General features: G+C 38.6%; 1 protein-coding gene across 2 annotated transcripts in view; it reads right to left on the bottom strand.

Annotated features, from left to right (window-relative positions):
- Positions 1-8,402, bottom strand: part of LOC116320559 (paired box protein Pax-7-like) — an 84,630-nt gene extending 76,228 nt beyond the window's left edge. The window contains exons 1-4 of one of the 2 annotated variants that reach the window (XM_031740186.2): positions 8,309-8,402; positions 7,314-7,549; positions 6,957-7,086; positions 6,430-6,558 (exon numbers count right to left, since the gene is read on the bottom strand). In XM_031740186.2, coding sequence (XP_031596046.1) covers positions 6,430-6,558; positions 6,957-7,086; positions 7,314-7,549; positions 8,309-8,393 — 580 coding nt within the window. In that variant the 5' untranslated portion in view covers positions 8,394-8,402. Of the gene's footprint in view, positions 1-6,429; positions 6,559-6,941; positions 7,087-7,313; positions 7,550-8,308 lie in introns of both variants that reach the window. The other variant, XM_031740184.2, reaches the window with a different exon arrangement.
- Between the last annotated feature and the right edge of the window lie 13,990 nt (positions 8,403-22,392).

The raw sequence follows: 22,392 nt of genomic DNA on the forward strand, positions 1-22,392 counted from the left end.
TAATCTCTGTTTATTTAAGGTCGTTTTTTTTAGCCAGTAACAATGAATAAATGGTGTTTACTAAATGAGATTTACTTCATGAATGTATGGAGAAAACCATGGAAAAGCCACTGACCCTCAGAGAAATTATACTTGCTAAATAATTCTTAGATGATTTCCTAATCATCTAATACAGATAATCACATAACTCTGCTCATTTTTGCTTGTTTTATGTTTGTCATAGAATTTAACATTAAACAAATATTAAATAGGCAGTGGGATATTAAAAGATATCAAACCATCTTTTCAGTATTATACTATGATCTTATTCTTTGTATCATCCTTTAATGCAAATCTTTTCTTTTCATGCTTAATTTCACTCATATTAATTAGGCACAGGCCCCAACACTCACACTTAAGATAATATCTGAGAAGTCTGGGTTTTTGGAATTTTTTCCTAGTTTGCTAGGCAACAGGATGATTGCTTTACATGTTTATATTTTTATACTGAACAATAATAGTTAAAATTTTTGCTTTGCAATAAAAAGAGAGAACTGTGGCCTTGTTATTTCTATAAATCCAGATATCTGCTTTGATATGCTTTTTTAATTTTGCTTGAATTGGGAACATTTTCCCCCTAAATCTCAGGGGCATCTCGTTTTTAAAGAATCACAAGCTATATGGTGTTCCTGTATTATAAAGGAAGTGACATTGCAAATCAACATGTAATTTACATAAAAATGCATCCACGCTTAATTTGTAAGATAGTTTAATTTCAAAATAAATTCAGTGGTGCTGCAGATGGAAGAATAACCTAAAAGGCGTTACAAAGCTGCAGCAGTATCTCTGGACCGACTGATTTTGTCAGGGAGCGGTGTCTTTAAAGACAGCAGAGTTTAATCCTACAGCTAGCTGTGAGAAAAGCAAGGTGGAGAAAGAACGTTCTCTGAATGGTCTGTTAGCATACAGCGGAAAGTTTTCCCCTGCAGCCAAATGAACTGGATTAAAGTAGATATTTCCCTTCTACACCCTGACACAGGCAGCTAACAAACCAATCAAGCACATGATTTCAAATGAAGTTCTTAAACCTTAAAAAGGTGAGTGAAATCTTCAAATCTAAAAAGGCTTTTTAAGGTTTCCTCAAATTTATCTTGACATTAAGTGTTTTCCGGCTATGAGGTATTCCACTCAAAAAACATGTAAAACGTTGATCAATAAAATTCATAGAATAATGACACAAGCAATACAAATTCAGAATTAAACTAAAGCTATACAGCCGAGGTATAAGGTTTCTTTAAGGTTTCAGACTGACCAAAGTGTTAACATGGCATCATTTTGTTATAATATTGTTTGTGCAAATATTATATTGCTCTCTTTGAATTTGCGATGTGTATATCCTTTACAAATGGGTTGTTAATGGGATGCCATAGGCTTCTGACTGCCCTCATCCCTGTTTTGCCTGCTTGCTCTTTGTGGACCATTCCTCTTTTGTTGGCTGATCAGCTTCCTATTGGGTTGCCAGACAAGATCCTTGGCATTTGTCGGCAAATGAAAGAAGGATTAAGGGATGGCTACTAAACACTCCATGGCTAAGAAGTGGGCTGCTATTCTCCTATTCAAAGCCTTCTCCCAGTTCAGCAGCTCCCCTTTATATATATTTGTTTTCTCAAAGACAGCATTGAGAAGTCCCCAGTTCTGCAGAAATAAAGGGAAGTCAGGCCGGCAAACATGCTTATAGTTGTTGAAAAGGAAAAGAAATCATACAATTAGCTGCACTCTAAGCACCAACAATTACAATCAAGTGTGATGTTTTCTTGGTGTAAACCTTTAAGATGTTTCATATGTTGAAAGTATTAAATGAATTTATCAACTACCTAACTTGGTGGTAACTGAAATGTCTGAAAGAAGTCGGTGTCTGTTTTAATGAGACTAAAGAAATGGAACCAATACTCATAAATAGGAATAAGAAAATATTAGCAAATCAACTGGTGTAAAAATTGGTATTCTTCTCTGATGTTCTGTAGAACCTGTGGATCCTTCTACTGGTTACTGAATTTGATTCATCCACATTATCATTGTCATCAAAGCAAGCTGCGAAAAACAAAATTAATTTGTGGTCATGTGATACATCGGAACGTCTGTTATACAGAGCATTAGACTGATTATATGCAACATAACAGATTATGTGGAAAATATTCATGTTAAATATCCCGATGCCTTTTTTTAAGGCATGTTTGAACAAGCAATACAATGCACCAAAACACGTGTGAATCACTCCAGAAATAGCAGTCTTCTTTTCACATGTAACCCTTGTGTTGCATGTGAAAGATAAAAATCAGAAAATTCCTCCACATATCATAAATGAAAACATGATCACTAAAACAACTGAGAAGTCTGACACTTTTACTGATTTACTGCTGAAAACTTTGCTTACGGTAGATGTTATCAAATACTGGAAATACAAACTTGTTTCATCATTTCTTCTGTTAACAACTGTTAAAAAACCTCTAACACCCACTAATGAAATCACTGTTCTTAGTGGCCGTGGACCCCTGGAGCAACAACTTATATTTAGCACTGTTCATCTTCGATAACAAGCCCTGAACCTGTTTTAATCTGAAACCTTACTGTCACACATTTCTACATTAACTGGCTCACTTTCTGACGTCTGTCTTTCATATTATTAAATATTTCAGTTATTGATCTTTCCACACAGTAAGGCTATTCAAATAAAACGTTCCCATGTTGCTTTCTGATTTTTCCTATTTGCTGTGTGTCTTGTGTTACTGTGCTTTATCCTCTTCCTCTGTGCGTCTGCAGTGACCCAGTTTCCCCACAGGGATCTAATGCTGTCCCTGCCCACCTCCAGAACCTCATCCAACTATGATTCCCTTCATTTCACATGGTGAGAGAGAGGGAGAGCCTAGAAAAAACGCTTCACATAGACAACTGTAATTTTAAAATGTATTTTAAATATTTCTCTGTGGTTTTAAGGAAGGCAGCTATTAATTTAACTATTAAGTTGATGTCATTAGTTTCCAAATAAGCACAATGGTTTTACTCAGACATCACAGAGAGACAGGCCGTCCCTCTGAACAGAGGCATGGCATTAGTGTTGGGGGCACAGAGGGACGGACAGATCCTCTCTCATATAGAAAATGGGTTTTAATTATTACACAGGCAAGCCTGAAGGCAGTGCTGGCTTCAGCGAATGTGATGAAGCCTCATTGTGGCAGTGTCACCACAAATGCTACAAATAATGAAAAGCAGCAGAGGATCAAAGCCTCTAAGCTCCTCACTTTGCTCCAGCAGCTTCATACTTTCCTCACCTACTTTTTCCTCTGCTGTTAAAGTCTGAAACAGAGCAGAGGAAGCGTGCCCTCAGGTCTCCCTCAGTCCACCACAGCTTCAACAGTCAGCATTACAGTGGAAACAGCTTCTGTGAACATATGTGCCTTTTTTTTATACTTATAACTCATAAGGGAGTAAAATTTCACTGTTATGACGCAAAACAACCTCTGCATCCATAATCACAAACTACCAGCATGTCTATATGTTGACTCTTTTCAAAGCTTTAGGGACAGTGTTAGCTGATTCCTAAGTCACTGCATTCTTTTGTCCTTTGGAGGAATGATTTGCTATAAAATCAGTGCATCTTAGGAATGTTTAGTCGAGGGCTACGTGATGATGTTTGTAATGTCATGGTCTCACATCACTGATTTTTTACATTTTCACTAGCAATTAATTTATTTTATCACTCGCAATAAAATCAGTGATCCTTAAGACTTTTGGTTATATTGGATTTTTGTATCACTTTTTTTATCAGTACAATAAAGTGTTAAAGTAACATACTATATTGAAATACATTTCAATATTCATATACCGTGAACAAAATTTCATCAAGGATTTTACAAAATTTTATTTACAGTACATGATTATAAACTATATATCTGATCGGTGGTAATGCTTTGATGTAATCTAGATCATTACGTAAGACAACAAATATTATCTCCCCAAAGATTTGGAATCACAGTGTGAAAGGATTTATTTCTGACGTTTGGAAACTTCCTTTAGTTTTACATTTAAAATTCAATACACTTTTTATATGTTCATTGTAATATTTACAATTCTTTGTTTAATTAAAGTGAAATAAATTACATGTGCACTTTGGGGTGATGCCTTCAAATTGCTATATTTAAGAATGCCAACTGTTAGCACAGGTCAAAGGCAGAAAAGCAGCAGATCCTCACAATGATGCAAATGCCAGCAGCATTTTGAATTTTTACCCCACGAATGACTGTGACACATCACTGTCATGATGATTTTGACTCACTACTCATTACTGCTGATACACTTCCACTGACCTCCAACCCCCTTTACATTTTGTAACACAGCTGTTAAAAATGTAAATTTTGGTGCACAACAGCAGGGGAGAAAAGAGAGGTTAATCCCAGTTTAATACAGTGATGCACAGCCCAGGACCGTGGCTGTGATGATTGTGTTATCTGCAGACAGCATTTAGGTCTCCCTCAATTTCAACCCGAGTAAAATAGCTGGAAGAAAGTGAAGGTGGAGTAGAGTATGTGTGAATGCCCAGGGAAATTGTTATTAATAGCAGCAACTTGCCAAAGACTGTGCTCTCTGCAAAGGAGCTTCCCGTCACCTGCACTGGATTTGTTTGAAGTGCTTTCTCTATCCTCACTGTCTACCTTTTCTCTTTAAACCAGGCTGGACTCTATAGTTTTTTTGTTCTACATAATTCTTATTTACATCTTTAAGACACAGCATACACACTAAATAGTGCTATAAACTGTAAAAAGAAAGCCTGAACAGCTGTTTAACTGGATTCCAGTCACTGTGTGCAGTGAAATGCTATGTGCAGGCTAACATATTAGGAAGCATTTTCAGTGTTTTCTACAATGTGACAGTAATTTACAGAACCAAGGTGATTACTTTGAAGCTTTGATATGTACATTTAACAAGCGTAAACAATGATCCTAACTGAAGATTAACAGTAAGTTTGTCATTTATCAGTTATATGCAAATGTCAGACTAGAACAGGATGTGCCCGGAATATTGCATTCAACTGAGCAATACTTCAATAGGAATCAAGTGTGTGTGTGTGTGTGTGTGTGTGTGTGTGTGTGTGTGTGTGTGTTACTTTTAAAGGTTATTTCAAATTAGCCTTACTCATTTTATGTCGTTTTTAGCTTGTCCTTTGCTGTAATCAGTGCTCACATATCATGTAAATAAAAAAATCATCTCATTTAATGGATCAAATAAAACTGGTAAACAGTACCCTTCAATGAGTTTGTCTCAATCACTACTGCCTCTTCCATTCAACCTAAAATTCACTCTGACTACTGCTGAAATATGTACAGCACGCCACCAAAAGTAAACATTAAAAAAACATTTGCAAATTAAAACAATTATATATATATTTAAAAATGCTATCTAAACAAGGGGAGTGGAAAGCTTACAATCTCATGAATTTATGCTGCAGGCTTCACACTATGAAGTGAGCCACTGAGAGATGAAAGTGAAAAGAAATAAAAGGCTCAATTTAATCTGCTTTAAGGCCCTTCAAGAGCGTGTGCCTGGGACTGTGAGAGTGAGGGCTGATAGGGGATAAATATATTTCTTACCATGCCTTCCAGCTATTACACCCCTTTCCAACACAAACGCCTATTCAACAGACACCGGTTTCATTACCAGCTGTAATAGGCTAAGTCTTCAAATTATGAAATGCCAAGCTCGGATGACACAGAGACACTCGCTGGGCTGATCTTTTGAAGAATGTGGAAAGGGGGAGACTTGATAGCTGTTTGAAAAAAAATCACCAGTGAAACCAGTGGTCAGAAAGCACTGGGTCCGCTACAGGTCTCAAGTTTAAACAACAGACGGCCGTCCACACGCTACACTCAAACATGCTGCATCGACGTCATTTTAATAAAAATGAAACTAACAAATCAGCTTCCAACCGCCATGTATACGTGTGTATATGAAAGAAATATGAAGAGGGGATATTTAACATCTTCCATTAAAATCGTACTATAACCATATACTTACTATGCCTTTTCACTTTAAAAGTTATGAATTTAATACATTCAAATATCTAATTATGCCATTTTTGGCTAGGTTCATGTATTTATTTAGCGTTTGTTTGTTTGTAGGCTAAATGTCATTTCAGACGAAAATTCTGCTTGAACTTGGTATCCACACACGGAGCTGACGGCCTGGCTCCTGCCGCCTGTGATCGGTATGGACCGCCACATTTGTCATCGTTTAGCGTCGCTCTCAGAGGAGCAGCGTGACGGGAGCCCGCGCCACCGCTCACCATGAATATTTAAGGGCCTCCAGGCGGGAGAAGCCATGGGACAAAACGCCCGTTTAGACCTGATTACCAGACAACTGTCTGGTAATCAGGCCGCTAGTCCTCCCGGGGCCTACCTTTGTCCCCGAGGATGCCGTCGATGCTGTGTTTTGTTTTCTTTTCTCCGTCCTCTTCCTTTTTATCGCACTCATCCTCATCCTCCTTTTTCCCAAAACGAGCGCGAAGTACACGGCTGATCGAACTCACTGCGAACAGAAAGGCATTTTTAGCAATAACAAAATAACAAAATAATAATAATAATAATAATAATAATAATAATAATAATAGTGTTTTTATATTAAAATCACTGTTATTCTATTATTCTGTCATTATTATTTTATTATATTGTTCTGTTATTATTTTTGTTATTACCATTAACAACAACAACAACAACAATAATAATAATAATAATGATGATGATGATGATGATGATGATAATAATAATAATAATGATAATAATAATAATAATAATAATAATAATGATAATATATTTTTCGTGATAACGCCCTTGATTTGAAAGTCTGTTTTTATGTTTTCATCGAGGAGGGCAAAATTCAGAGAGTAAAACTGTGAATTAAACGCTGCTTACCAGAGGAGGCCTCACCTGAAGGGACTGTGCTTCTGTCACACACCCCGTCCTTCAGTAGCTTATCCCGGATCTCCCAGCTGAACATGCCAGGGTTGTCCCGCTTGTACTCTTCAATCCTTCTCTCTACATCCGGCGTGGCTACCTGCTGCAGGTCGCCGTGAGCCACACAGAAACAAGAAGAGTGAGCTGAGCCACAGGCTACAGGCCCCGAAATGTTTCGAGCGACTTTTTAGAAAGCAGGTGGAAATATAAACTATCACAACGCTGTGGAAGCCTACAGATAATCTACAGATCATTTACTGAAAGGTTACTAACTTATTATTTAGCCTAGTGGTACTGACAGACAATTGTCCTTTAGATCGTTTCTCTCACCCGGGGTTTGCTGCCACCTATGGCGCCGGGTCGGATGGACCCGGTCTCTTGGTAGCGGCAGAGGATCTTGGACACGCAGCCGTGGGAGACACGAAGTTGTCGCGAAATGACGCAGGGCCGGATCCCGTGGTGGGCCATCTCGACTATCTTGTGTCGGATATGGTTGGGCAACGGTCGGCCGTTAATGAAAACCCCCCCAAGCTGGTTGACTCGTCCCTGGCCCAGAGGAGTAGATACTGTGGACGACACAAGGCCAGATTCGGTACAGAGCGGCTTTAAGCGCAGACTGTTGTCTGTTATTAAATAATCCAGTTTGATGACAGGCTATTTTTCTCATCAATCACACGTAATGCGAGCCCAGTGTTCTTTCAGCTGTTCTCTGCCAGTATTCACTGGCAGTACCATGTGTCAATTGTTTTCAAATCTCATTTGATCGCCATTAAGGGCTAACACTTCACAGTTCCACATGCCAAGCAGAGGAGGTGAAGAACACCTGCTGCCACGCTTCACTGTTCGCCGTCACGCTGTCCAAATATTGGACTGATCCTCTGGTTCTGCCAGTGGGTGCCAATTTCCAGGCGCGCAGAACTTGAAGAAATCCAAGTGCTGTAGAGACTGTCTCTGTTTTCTCTGGAATTTCTAGTCGTTTTCAATTTGCTGACAAAGTGGTCACTGGATGATTGAGATGATTTAGCATAAGAATAATACAACGGAAATTGTATTAGCATAAGAATAATACAAAGTTGTTGTTTTTTTGGGGGGGGGCACTTGCGTTTATTCATGCAATTGTGTTCAGTGCCAGTCCGTGCACACGAAGTTTACCCTGGAGTTGAGGCCTTAACTGTTAAGCACGCTGAAGGACTTCTCACGTGCCTTTAATGTTTAGTGCAGAATATTTGTTTGAATAATCTTCAAATTAAGCTTGCATTTTTTTCAGCCTCCGCACAAAATCTACCGGAGTCTGAAAGGCTGTTCAGGACTACTGAAGCTCCTACCTTCCAGAGGGAATCCAGTGCGGGGATAGTTCTGTCCGGGAGCCGGGCGCATCATTCGTGGTACTGTTCCTGGCAAAGACGACATTGTAGCATTAAAAACAACAACGAAAAGAAAAGGAAAGGGAAAAGATAAGAAAAGAAAAGAAAAGAAAAGAAAAGAAAAGAAAAGAAAAGAAAAGAAAAGAAAAAAGACGGACACGTTTAGATGTCCGATTCAAGAGTTGATTTGTTGGTCACACGGTTCTGAGGATGGAAAGTGGGAGTCAGATCCGTCGTGGAGCAAAAATCAAACAAACAAGCAAACAAACGAATACGTCGGTTGGATGTTAAAATGTGAGCCCACAGCATTCAGGTACACGGGACTGCTGTGGAGCGGAGTCCTTACAATTCTAATGTGCTCGCAGTATACAGTTGTTCTGTCTGATATCAGTTTATTTTCTCCCGGAGAAGTCCAGACCAGGCGGACTGGAGAATGGACGATTTTTCGCGAGCACCAATAGGTTCTTGGCGCTTTCTCTTATTTGAGGGGGAAAAGGCTCCAACAAGTTTCAGCAGCCAATGAGAACGAAGAACACACAAACGTACACACACACACACACACACACCAAACCCAAGATACACTCACACTGAAAATGCAGGCCTTAACACAGACTTAGCACATCCTCCACACCCGCACATCCGCCTGTACGTCACACTGGATGGACACAAAACACCAGCACCTGTCAAATACAGGCTACTGCAAGCCAGTGCAACTACTCTTTAATGGACAGCTGCAGGCATTGATGTGTGCTGTGCTCACTCTTTCCTTTTATTTACAGCTGGAAAAAAAAAACTTAAATCAGTTTGAACCAAATGCAGGAACACAAGCTAGTCCTCAAGGTTTGACACTTTTAGCCTTATAGTGAAGGTGTTTTCCATGTCTCATTTTCTGATCACGTTTTTCTAAAAGTTTGAAAAATAAATTAAATTGTGAAGCGGTGACAGTCCTCTGAATGATGATATTAATATTGTTTTTTAAAACTGAAAAGGTTACAAAGGGGAATGCAAAAAATTGTGTAAGATTCTAAGACTGAAGCCTCCACAAAAAGCTCAACAGTGTTTATATTAATCCATTTTAATTCAGATCAAAAAATTCTAAATGTGTTAAATTCAATACACCCAGTGAGCTGAATGTCAGGAGATAAAGATAATCAATACTTTATTATTATTCACTGAGTTGGAGATGCTCTGTATCTCACTGAACAACTGTATGGTGACAATAAAGGCATTCTATTCTATTCTTTTCTATTCTATTTATTTACTCCTATTTATTCTGATGAATAAATGGCTACATATGGTTGTGTGTTTAATATATTCTTTATAATTAAAACTACATTAAAAAAAATTAGAATTAAAGTGTCAGTCCATGCATAGATACATTCAAACATAGAATTAATTGTCTAACTGATCAACTATATGATACAATAATAGGCACAATTTTAGGGGTGATCAGCTCTTATTGTTTGACCAAGGAGACAAATCAGAAAAATCTATCATTTCTTAGAGCCCTAAAAGTCTCTTGCAGACATCGTGTTCTACTCAATATCCCGAGACATCCTGAGAGAAAACTTGTCTTTTGAGAGATAAATGGTATTTAGAGTAAAGTTCTGTTACATGAGCTGCATTCATAGGGATGTACTGCAAGAATGTGCTATACAAGTCCATATTTGAAATTGTCAAATCAGCAGTCGTTATTCAAACTAGAGCTGAGAATTCCACAGATAGTGTTTGTACAAATTACTTATTTTAAATAAATAGGTGTGTGTTTTTTCCAATTTATTTGTCACACTTTTTGGATGTTATGATACCAAGCAAAGCCTGAAAATGCTACATAACATAAAAACATCCTGAATGCAGAAGATAAGGCTTTGAAGTGTTATAATGAGAAAGAACAAAAGGTGAAATATTTGCTGTGGATTCACAAAGTATTGTACCCTGTGAAATCAGTGAAAGTGTTCAACAGCTTTTTTTTTTTTTTTTGGGGCATTTCACAGTATATACAGATCTTTAATAAAGTTAAATATTATGAATTATGGTTTAACTGTAAATCCTAAGGATGTTTACTGACACAGCTGAATTTAATTCAGTTCAGTGGTATTTATATAGCGCCAAATCATAACAACAGATGCTTCAAGATGCTTTACACTGTAAGGTAAAGACTCAACAACAATACAGTAAAAACTGTGTTATTGTAGAAAACCCCAACAATCATATGACCCCCTTTGAGCAAGCACTTGGCAACAGTGGGAAGGAAAAACTCCCTTTTAACAAGAAGAAACCTCCAGCACAACCAGACTCAGAGAGGGACAGCCATCAGAATCATCAGAATATTTTATTAATCCCTAGGTTTCCCTAGGGATTAATAAAATATTCTAGCCATCTGCTACAGTCACCAGAGATTAATAATAACTATTGATTAAATGCAGAGTGGTTAAATGCAGAGTAGTGTACCCATAGTTAGTGGAAAAAAAGGTGAATTAAGAAGCAACACGCAATCTGGGAATCCCCCAGCAATCTGTTGCAGCGTAATTAAGGGAGGATTCTCAGTCACCTGATCCAGCCCTAACTGTATGCTTTATCAAAAAGGAAAGTTTTAAGCCTAATCTTAAAAGTAGAAAGAATGAATGTCTCCTGAATCCAATCTGGTTTCACACAAGAGGGGCCTGAATACTCTGCCACCCATTCTACTTTTTAATTCCCTAATAGCCGTGTGAGTGTTTCATATAGTGGAAGGAGGGCAATCCAGCCGTTTGCACCATCCAGATGTGAGTGACAGGCTGGAGGGCAGGAATGAGGAGGTGTGTGAGTACACCCAGCGAAGCATTTTGAGGTGAGTAGAGAGGGAAATCCAGCATTCAGGAAGCGGCTGCAGGTGAGGTGAGTAACGATCCTAGATTGGTTAGCGGAGAGCGCAAGGAGGCACAAGGTACAAGAGTCAAGTTACCACCATGGGGTAGCGGACGGTCTGAGAGTGGAAGTCAGCACCGGTCTTCAGTACTCCACGGCTGAATGCCTGATGGCTTGCAGGTGGCCACGGCAGGTGAGGAATGAAACCCCGCCCTGAGGGCCGGACTAGGATGGCGTGTATTGTAGCATAATGATGACACTCCATTTGTGCTCCAGTGGACTATGAGAGTGAAACCTAAACATGCATTTTGAAGAACTACCCCCAGACAACCAACATAAACAATTTTAACTGGCCTGGACCACTCAAACAAACAAACAAACAACCTTTATTTATACACTTATACACTCTTGAATCCCTCTGAAAATCTGCGGGATGGAGTATAAGATTCATCTGTGAATGCTCAGGAGCCGTGTCTGAGACTTGTTAAAAAATTTTAACAAACAACTGCAGGTTGTTATCCAGAAAAAAGGATAAATAAATTACTTTTTTTTAAAAAAGATAGGAAGCTGCTGTGGCTCTAACTGCTGGTGCCGGGTCTCCCAGACTGCACACCTGGCGTTCGCCTAGGGTTTTGCAGCCGGCTGTTCCCCTGGCACCTTGCTCACAGTCTTGCGGGTTCACACTGCCAGTGGGTCCTTGCTGCGGTTCGCCTGGCTAGTGAATTCTTTAACTGTTGTGTTTTTCTGGGTTCGGTTGGCCCCGCCCCCTTGTTATACCAGAGTATAGCAGTCCTCAGCGTCGCAGCTGACCTGCTGGCCGCTTCCACCCACCAGGCTGATGAAGGAGCAAGTTATAGCTACTGGTAGTTCCCTGGCCTTGCTCTCGGTGGCAGGCCACCTGCTTTGGCTGTCCCAGTCCCAGCTCCAGCTGGACAACCAGTACTGCCTGCTGAGGCTGCCTGTCGACCCCTCTGCCATGTTTGGCCAGGGGGCAACCCAACTCCTGCAACAAGGTCCCCCACCTCGGTCAAAGTCACATAAGCTCTCACTCAGCTCTCACTCAGAGAACAAAGGTTACAGTGTAACCATACGTTAAATGTTTATTAGGATATTAGGATAAGGATTCGTTTGGTGTGTGGAACTGGCAATTATTTGACAGTGTGTTTCAAATCATTTTATGGAGTATTATTCCAGAGCTTTTGTTTTGTTTATTTGATAGGTTGAGTTTGAATACTTGTAGTAATCTTGTATTTTGAATTCAATTACTTTTGCAGTCTAGTTTCTCTTCATGATTTCAGCTGGCTACTTTGTTTTCTTTCTTTCAGTTTATCATGCTGGCCTTATGTTCCTTTCTTCTGGCTGTTAAGTGTCTGTCACCATGTTTGATGTTCCTATGTTTAATTACTTTTATTTACGTAGTCTCTGGTGTTGTTTGTGCTGTATTTAATTATGCTTTCTTTGGCTTGTTTTCTGTGTCTCCTGGTGTTTCCTAATTCCTTAATTACCTTATTGTACTATTAGTCTTTGTCTTCCTAGAGTTCTTTGTCATAGAGGTTAAGAGGTTGCAGGTGTGGAAAGCGAAATTCTTTTCAAATAGTTTTGGCTATTTGATTGTGGTATTGGTTGTCTTAACAGCTGGGAAAGAAGGTGACTGGACTTGTTTAAAATTTTTAAATTTAAAGATATCTTCTTGCCTTTTTTTCAAGTTCTTAAGACTACCATGATCCAAGAGGTCGTTAACCTACACCTTGGATAAGGGACTGAATCAGGGCAGATGGCAACAACTGGATTGTGAATGGATAGGAGATGGTAGACAAGAGTGATAGAGCTAGTAAATCCAATTACTAGTTTAATAAAAGTATTTTGATTTTTGTTTTAAAGTGTGGCAGATCATATTATTGCATTAATTATGGAATAAAAGTACAATATTTTTCATATAACATTGCATTTTAAAAAACCCTAATAACTAATAATAGTACTTTTTTGTAATGTTAGGCCTGATTAATTATATTAGTTATTAGTAGAGTTTGACCATATTATTAGGTAATTTAATTGTTTTTACACATGTAATTTATTATTATACTAATATTTTCTTTATTTTATTTACTGAATATTTCTGTATTTTTATGTGATAGTAAATTTTCATTATTTTACAGTTTTCTCTGGCAACCCAGCTGCCTGAATATTCCTGTTGCTTTACAGATTTTTTTTTTTTTTTTTTTTTTACAGTGCATATAACAAAGCCCTTGTAGAATGATTAATACCACAAAGAACCATCCCATGACTTTAAACTAGGACTTGTACCGCTCAGCATTTCCTTAACTGTCTCCCATCCCATTTCATTAATTCCAAGGAATTTTTCTGCAGCCTTCCCAATCATCTTGATTTTTTTTACAGGTATTTTTTGTCTGTTTGGGCTGTGCAGTTTTTTACATCCACCATAAAATAACACATAATCATCCTTGTCTAGCCCTAACCCTTGTGTAAAATAGAATAAGGTATAGATTAGCTAATGTAAATATGAAACATGAGTCAATCAAGGTTAGGGTTTTGAATGACAGACAATGAGGTAACAATTATTAACTACTACAGTCCATGTAAAAGACTTGCTTGTTGATATAGTGAACGCTGTTGATGGAAAATAATATGGTTTGGAGATGCAAATAGCACACTGTGGAGAAGTAGAGGATTTTTGGATGTTTTTTGGAGTAGGAAATGTCAGGATCCTGGGTCTCTCGACCCAGTGTTCAGAGTTCCTTGTGTCTTTTGTATTATGTTTGATGTTTAAGGTTCTCTTTGTATCTTAGTTTATTCCATAGTGTCCAGTGTTCTTAGGTTTCCTGTATTCTCTGTTTAGTTTCCTGTGTATTTAATAGGTTTCCCTCTGTGTAGGTGACCCATGTGTCTCCCTCTGTGTGTCTAAGTGGATATAGTGATGTGAGTATTGTGCTTTGTTCCCACTCCTTGTGTTCTGTTTCCTCATCCCGTCACGTGCTCCTCCATGTTCTCTTTCTCCCTCCAGGCTGTCTCTGTGTACTTCCTGTTTTACTTTGAAGGTCTGTGTCTCATGTAAGTGTATTCTGCTTTGCTTCCTTATCTCGTCATGTCTGATTTTTCTCAGCTGTGCTCTCCTCCTGTGTCTAGGAGGGGAATGCCTCCTTATTCCCCAGTGTATTTAAGCTCTGTGTTTCTCTTTGTCAGTGTCGCATCCTCCCTCATGGCTGTGTTTCCCTGTGTCTCCTTGCGTTTCAGTTAATCTTTTCCCAGTTTAGTTTCATATTGCTTTGTATGCTTTTTTCCCCTTGCAAGCAAATAAAGCTGTGGTTTTGAGTTCATCGCTTGTGTCTGAGAGTCTGCATTTTGGGTCCAACTCCTGCCTGCACACAACTGAATCTTGACAGGAAAGGTACTAGGTATAACTGGGAAAGGTTTAGTTAAAAAGTGTTAAGTAAGTGAAATGTGAAGAATTTCTAAGGGACAATATAAGTAATGCCGAATCTTTTTAACAGAATGCTGGTGACAGTAATCATGCAGATTCCAGAAGAAACCATTCCAATGGTTGTAGTGGGAAGTGGTAAAAAAATAGTTTGCCTTGGTGGAATGAGTAAAGCACAAAAGAACAGAAACAGAAATCACCACTCGATAGAGGCACTGTTTCACTGTCTTAAAGACATAAAGACCTGGATGGCCTCTAACTTTCTGCTTCTTCAGAGCCTTCAGTTTTCAGGCCCCTCTTCTGTGGAACCAGCTTCCAGATTGGATTCGGGAGACAGACACTATCTCTACTTTTAAGATTAGGTTTCAAACTTTCCTTTTTCCTAAAGCATATAGTTAGGGCTGGATCAGCTGACCCTGAATCATCCCTTAGTTATGCTGCAATAGGTGTAGGCTGCTTGGGGACTCCCATGGTGCATTAAGTTTTACCCCTGACTGTAGTGGGGTAGGTCTGAAATTACAATTCAGAGGCAGAACTGTTGATTTATTCCAGTTGATTAAGAGAACGTATCCATGAGTGTGACTGTCTTCATTATACAGGTTTGTCAGTTCCAAACGAAAAGTAATAAATCGTCAGCAAGTAGGCTTTTTTTATGGTCTGTATTCTTAGTTTGAAATTTTTTAATATCTACATTTTGTTGTATTGCAGTTGCTAGTGGTTCAATGAAAATTACAAAAAGTAAGGGGGAAAGTGGGCAGCTCTGTCTGGTGCCCCTGTTTAGATTGAAGCTTTGGAAAGTAAGATCATTTTTTCTAACATGTGCATTGGGAAAGCTGCATGGCGTTTTGATCCAATTTATGAAGAATGAACCAGATCGAAATTTGTGGAGAATTTATGGTGAAAGATTTATAAGAATCAGAAGACTTTATTTAGCCCCAAAGGGCAATTAACAAACAACTGAGCAGCCTACAGTGGCTTGCAAAAGTATTCGGCCCCCTTGAACTTTCCCACATTTTGTCACATTACAGCCACAAACATGAATCAATTTTATTGGAATTCCATGTGAAAGACCAATATAAAGGGGTGTACATGTGAGAAGTGGAACGAAAATCATACATGATTCCAAACATTTTTTACAAATAAATAGCTGAAAAGTGGGGTGTGCGTAATTATTCAGCCCCCTGAGTCAATACTTTGTAGAACCACCTTTTGCTGCAATTACAGCTGCCAGTCTTTTAGGGTATGTCTCTACCAGCTTTGCACATCTACAGACTGAAATCCTTGCCCATTCTTCATTGCAAAACAGCTCCAGCTCAGTCAGATTAGATGGACAGCGTTTGTGAACAGCAGTTTTCAGATCTTGCCACAGATTCTCGGTTGGATTTAGATCTGGACTTTGACTGGGCCATTCTAAAACATGGATATGTTTTGTTTTAAACCATTCTATTGTTGCCCTGGCTTTATGTTTAGGGTCGTTGTCCTGTTGGGAGGTGAACCTCCGCCCCAGTCTCAAGTCTTTTGCAGACTCCAAGAGGTTTTCTTCCAAGATTGCCCTGTATTTGGCTCCATCCATCTTCCCATCAACTCTGACCAGCTTCCCTGTCCCTGCTGAAGAGAAGCACCGCCAGAGCATGATGCTGCCACCACCATATTTGACAGTGGGGATGGTGTGTTCAGAGTGATGTGCAGTGTTAGTTTTCCGCCACACATAGCATTTTGCATTTTGGCCAAAAAGTTCCATTTTGGTCTCATCTGACCAGAGCACCTTCTTCCACACGTTTGCTGTGTCCCCCACATGGCTTGTGGCAAACTGCAAACGGGACTTCTTATGGTTTTCTGTTAACAATGGCTTTCTTCTTGCCACTCTTCCATAAAGGCCAACTTTGTGCAGTGCACGACTAATAGTTGTCCTATGGACAGATTCCCCACCTGAGCTGTAGATCTCTGCAGCTCGTCCAGAGTCACCATGGGCCTCTTGGCTGCATTTCTGATCAGCGCCTCCTTGTTCGGCCTGTGAGTTTAGGTGGGCGGCCTTGTCTTGGTAGGTTTACAGTTGTGCCATACTCCTTCCATTTCTGAATGATGGCTTGAACAGTGCTCCGTGGGATGTTCAAGGCTTGGGAAATCTTTTTGTAGCCTAAGCCTGCTTTAAATTTCTCAATAACTTTATCCCTGACCTGTCTGGTGTGTTCTTTGGACTTCATGGTGTTGTTGCTCCCAATATTCTCTTAGACAACCTCTGAGGCCGTCACAGAGCAGCTGTACTTGTACTGACATTAGATTACACACAGGTGCACTCTATTTAGTCATTAGCACTCATCAGGCAATGTCTATGGGCAACTGACTGCACTCAGACCAAAGGGGGCTGAATAATTACGTACACCCCACTTTGCAGTTATTTATTTGTAAAAAATGTTTGGAATCATGTATGATTTTCGTTCCACTTCTCACCTGTACACCACTTTGTATTGGTCTTTCACCTGGAATTCCAATAAAATTGATTCATGTTTGTGGCTGTAATGTGACAAAATGTGGGAAAGTTCAAAGGGGCCGAATACTTTTGCAAGCCACTGTACGGTGAAGATAAGGACAATAAGAACAGGCAATAGGAGTGAAATAATAAATACACAGAATATACAGTATATACAGTTTTAAAATTACACAGTTTTAAAATTAAAGTGACTGAAGGTGAATAAATAACTGTAAGTGACTAAAAGTGAATAAAGTGTCAGTAGTGTAAGAGGGGTGTAGTTTATGTTTATGGGTGTTGGAAATGTTCTTATCGGCTGGAGTTAAAAACCAGAGTAGGTTTATAACCAGATTTATATAGCGTAACAGCTCACACACCTCTCCACAGTTACCTCACATGCTGAGGCTCTTAAAAGTCAAACCAAAAAGGTGTAGCCATATAAAGTAATACAAAAATAAACTTCACTGTTCGGATCACTATGTCAGACCCAGAAGGCAGATTTATAATGCTTAATTTGTTAACACCAGTCTGTTAAGGTTTCATACAAGTAGGCTCTCAAGCTGTAAAAGGTCAATGGACTTTCTTATACAATGCTCTTCTACTCTCCCAGAGCACTCAAAAGCTCTCATTCACCCATTCATACAAGCGATTTTTCTATACTTAAGTGCTTTCAGTCAATATTCACATAGCACTGGCTGCATCGGAGAGCAGCTTGTGGTTAGTATGTTCCCCAAGAATGTTTGCAAGGGATCAGAATCACCAGCCTTCCAATTAGTATGACCTGCTCTACCTCCTGAGCTACAGCCACCCCAAGTTAGCTGTCGTTGCAGTCAATAGGGCAGCTTTATCATCACCAGGCCATGATTGTACTGACTCAGGTGATCTGTATCCACACTAAGGTCTTTTTCTGATTCTCCTTTCACTCTCCTTTTCCACTGATCTGAAGGAATTGCCTGCGTTGAACAGTTAATGCCAGTGTATTCAGCATAGCCCGTTTTTTTTTTTCATTTTTTTTTTCTTGTTGTTGTTAATTTTTAGTCACTCAACATGGTTCTTGGGTGACTGCACCGTCTTAATCCCACTGTCACTTTTTTGTCTTTTACTTTTTGTCTTCTCTTTTTGCACACAGCAACCAAAAATATTTTATATTTTATATATCTTATTTTATTGTTTACTCTATTTCATTTGTAAAACATGTATATACACACTCACACACACACACACACACACACACACGTAGAAAAACATATTTAGTACACACATTCAGTAATGTATATACCTTTATATATGGTACATATATTTATTACTTTTTAGATTAACCATTTTTATATTTTGCTTGTTGCACGTTATTGTATTTTGCACAACTCTGTTGCTTGTGAAGCTTGCACACAAGAATTTCACTCGCATGTACTGTACCAGTGTACCTGCACATGTGATGTGACAATAAAGGTGATTTGATTTGATTTGATTTGATATGTTTGCTCAACCTGTGCAGTTTACTATATAAATATACAGCACACACATACACACCAATAAACAACACATACACACATGGCACGTATACTGAGACACATGATCCTAAAATAGGGAAACTAGACAGACAGGGGAACATGACTGGGGAACAAAAGATAACAAAAAATGAATACAAACATGAACATGATACTCACGTGCACAAGAGGAGCCTACAGAGAATATATAGAATAACAAAATGTGTTTGGCAAAACAGTGCTTTCAGATCAGAATTCTGATTGCAAAAGCTGCCAGACAGCACAGGATTTTTTTTAATCATTTGAAGGTGCCTAAAACTAAAATTAAATGAACTCATTAACAAGAGAACACAATTTCTGATGCAAAGACTGCATTGGATGTACTGTATTGGAGCACATGGATAATGACTCACTGCATTTTGAGATTTAATGTAGTTTGGGAACTTGGTAAAATACCATCTACATGGAAATAGTCTGTAATTTTCAAAACCTGGAAACATCCATCAGACCCATCATTAACATCTCAGTTAGGTAAAACTATGGAACGAATGATTATTGAAACTGACTTATCTCTTAGAAAGCAAACATACCAATATTCGTACAAAAAAATACCAATTGTGTGTGTTTGTGAAAAGCAGAAATACAATGGAGACTGTTTTATGCATGTAGTTCAGGAAGGCTGCGACCAACAAACAGTTGGTTGTGAGAAAAGGCATATGACATGTTGTTGAACGAAGGACATCTAATTAAGCTAAATAGGTTAGGTGTAGCCTGTACAACAGGGTAGGTAATTATTATTCTAAGTGACATATATTAGAAAACAGGAGACCACAGTGTGTGTGTAGTCCATTGTTATTTAATAGATTGATTCATGACATTTTTGAAAATACAGAGCAGAGAACAAGGAAATCTTTGTATACAGATGATGGAGCACTCTGGATCAAAGACCAGAATCTTGGCTGTACACAAAAGAAAATGCAGATAGCAAGAAATACAATGGAGCAATGGATCAAATGTGTGGGGATTCAGTGTTAACTTTGTTGCAAATGTTAAAGTAATTGGTTTTTCAAAATGACAACCCACTGTCTTTAAAATTGCATGGCCAGACATTATTGCAATTTAATATAGTCAAATTTCTAGGTGTTTTGTTTGATGAAAAGCTCTCTTGGAGACCTTGTAAAAATAAAACAAAACGTAACAAGATCAACAATCTTCTCCGTTATCAGGTTAGCTCCCAGCTGGCAGCCAGTATCAGCAGCTCCGACCTGACGGAGTCCTTTTTTCTCTTTAATATATGTTTCTTTGTTGTTCTTGTGTTTCTTGTTTTTGTTTTACTATTGTGGACTGCTGTCCCCCACAATGGAGCTCAGAATTTTCTGTTTTGGTAATTTTTGTCCATGATGTAAATATGTAAAAAATGTATGTGTTTCTGTTCTATGTCCTGTGTCCTGTTCTGTTTGTATATGTTTAGTACAACCAAATTTCCCCCTGTGGGACAATTAAAGGATTATTCTATTCTATTCTATTCTATTCTAGATTTTGGGGGGCAGCAAGGCAGTCTCTGATGGAAACTTACAAGGCGTAATGAGATAAAAATTTATATATGATTGTAGAGTAAGCCCTAATTTGTAGTGGTGCATTTAAAACATCCCCAGTAGTACCTGTGCAGGTGTAACTGGGAGAAATGCCCTCGACAATAAGAGGAGTTAAGCTTATGGTTACATACTGGGTAATATACAGAGGCATGGTGAGGCTCACACTGCAAAGGCCATCTTGCAAGGGTGCTGGAAGCACAGTAAAAGCAACTTCATGAGCTTTGGGTAAGTTTCAAATATAAAGGCTTATCATCTATGCTTACATAATGCAAAGTACTGTCCCACTGTCTCTTTTTCATCTATTGGGTGTTTATTATGCCATCTGTGGACTTGACAAAAGGCAATAAAAGGAAAAGTCCAGTCATACACGTGTTCAGTATATAACAAAAAGTGACTTGGAGAAACTATATAAAGATAAAGTCCTAATATTTACAAATGGGTCAAAAAACATCAGTACGCACAGTAGACTTGGTGGCCTTGTTTGCAGAGGGCAGAAGGAAATAAGCAAGAAGATATAGTTATTGCATCTGACAGTTTATCAGCGCTAATGAGTATTAGACTGGGAAGTAATGCAGGTTAGATACTATTCATGAAATATATATTAGTTTGCAAAGATTGTGCATTAGGGGTGTAAATGTCAGATTTCTTTCAGTAGATGTGGAAGGAAATGAGGATGTACAAATACCAGCCAAACAGTCATTGAAATTACAGTAATTTGATTCACAGATACCAAGATACCAAGTTAAAAACATTTTAATGGTCAAATTCAAAGAAAATGGCAGGAGCACTGGGGCATAAATAATACAGGAAGGCATATGTACGACATTCAAAACCATGTAAGTTGTGAGAGAGTGGGCAGGATCTGAAAAGAAGAAATAGCAATCATGATATACAGGTGTTAACAAGACACTGCAGTGGATAGGCAAGCACTCAATTCGACAATGTGTGCAGTGTAATGTACCTGAATCTGTTCAGCATGTGCTGTTACAGTGAGGGGCTTATGACTAGGAACAAAAAGCATTGATAGCAACCTTTAAGACTAAAGATTAATTTTACGTTGGAAGACAGGATAGGAAAAGTATTTAATTTCTTTGTCTGAATTTATGGAATGAAAAGTTGAACGCACTACTATTAGTGTGTCTATACTAGAAATACCCAACTATCATTTTGTTTAATAAAGTACATAATTTTTTGGTAAGTTAAACTCAGTTACATCTTCTATAAAATGCTCTCAGGTAATCAAGCAGAGATGCAGCAGAGCAGAATGACATGTGAAATGATACTGATGAGCTCCTACTGTCTAGCATGTGCTCTGCTGATATGCCGTTTTGCAGCCTCTGCATCATGTGATAGATTTGTTGCTTATTTTTGAAATAATCAGTTAGATCTGGCTCGCTTTGACAAATGCCAAAAAGAAAAGAGTCTGTGTGAGCCACATGAAAGTAGCAGCACTCATTTACCATGCAGTGTGTCAATTGGTTTCACTTAATTGATCTTGATGACTGAGCCATGAAAAACGATGTGCCTGCCTCACAAGGCCCCAGTTCACCAAACAGCAAAAGTCCCAAACCTTTAAGCAACATGGGCTTAAATATATGTCAACAACAACAGAAAATAGTTTTAAAATATACCAGTGTTTTTGCCCATCTGTTCATGTTTCTTTCTTTCTCTACTTTTTAAATGTAAGAGACATAAATACCTGAAGTTCAGTGCAGCAGCAAACGTCACCTTCATGGCCTATTTGGAGGCTGCAGGGACATGGTCAGCTACCGGCTGATCATTTCACAGAATTCACTACTGTAAGATTTTAGAGCAAAACTGAAAGAATGTATATTTGACTAGATTTGAGACAGGGTGTCAAAGTAAAAAGTATATTTTCCATCACAAATATGGTTACAATTACACATAACTTATTTTCTTATCTTAGCTGTTTGACAGGATGTTCCATAAACAGACAGAATTATGCGACTAAATTGGCTGCTGTCTTTTTGCTTCTGTGTCTGAAAGCATGGAGGTTTCACTAAACAAGTGAAACATAAACATTAGCCCAAACACTAATCCAATTTCAGCTGAAGGAAATTATTTCCATACAATTTCAATATCCATTTTCAAGTTGTGCAGGGAGGGGGACGACTGACCAAACGTCTGTAATCAAGATTATATGTGGGCATTTGATACAGGGTTATGGTGTGTAACAGGCATTGGGTTTG

Source organism: Oreochromis aureus, linkage group 20 (assembly GCF_013358895.1).
Source record: "Oreochromis aureus strain Israel breed Guangdong linkage group 20, ZZ_aureus, whole genome shotgun sequence".
Taxonomy (NCBI): Eukaryota; Metazoa; Chordata; class Actinopteri; order Cichliformes; family Cichlidae; genus Oreochromis; species Oreochromis aureus.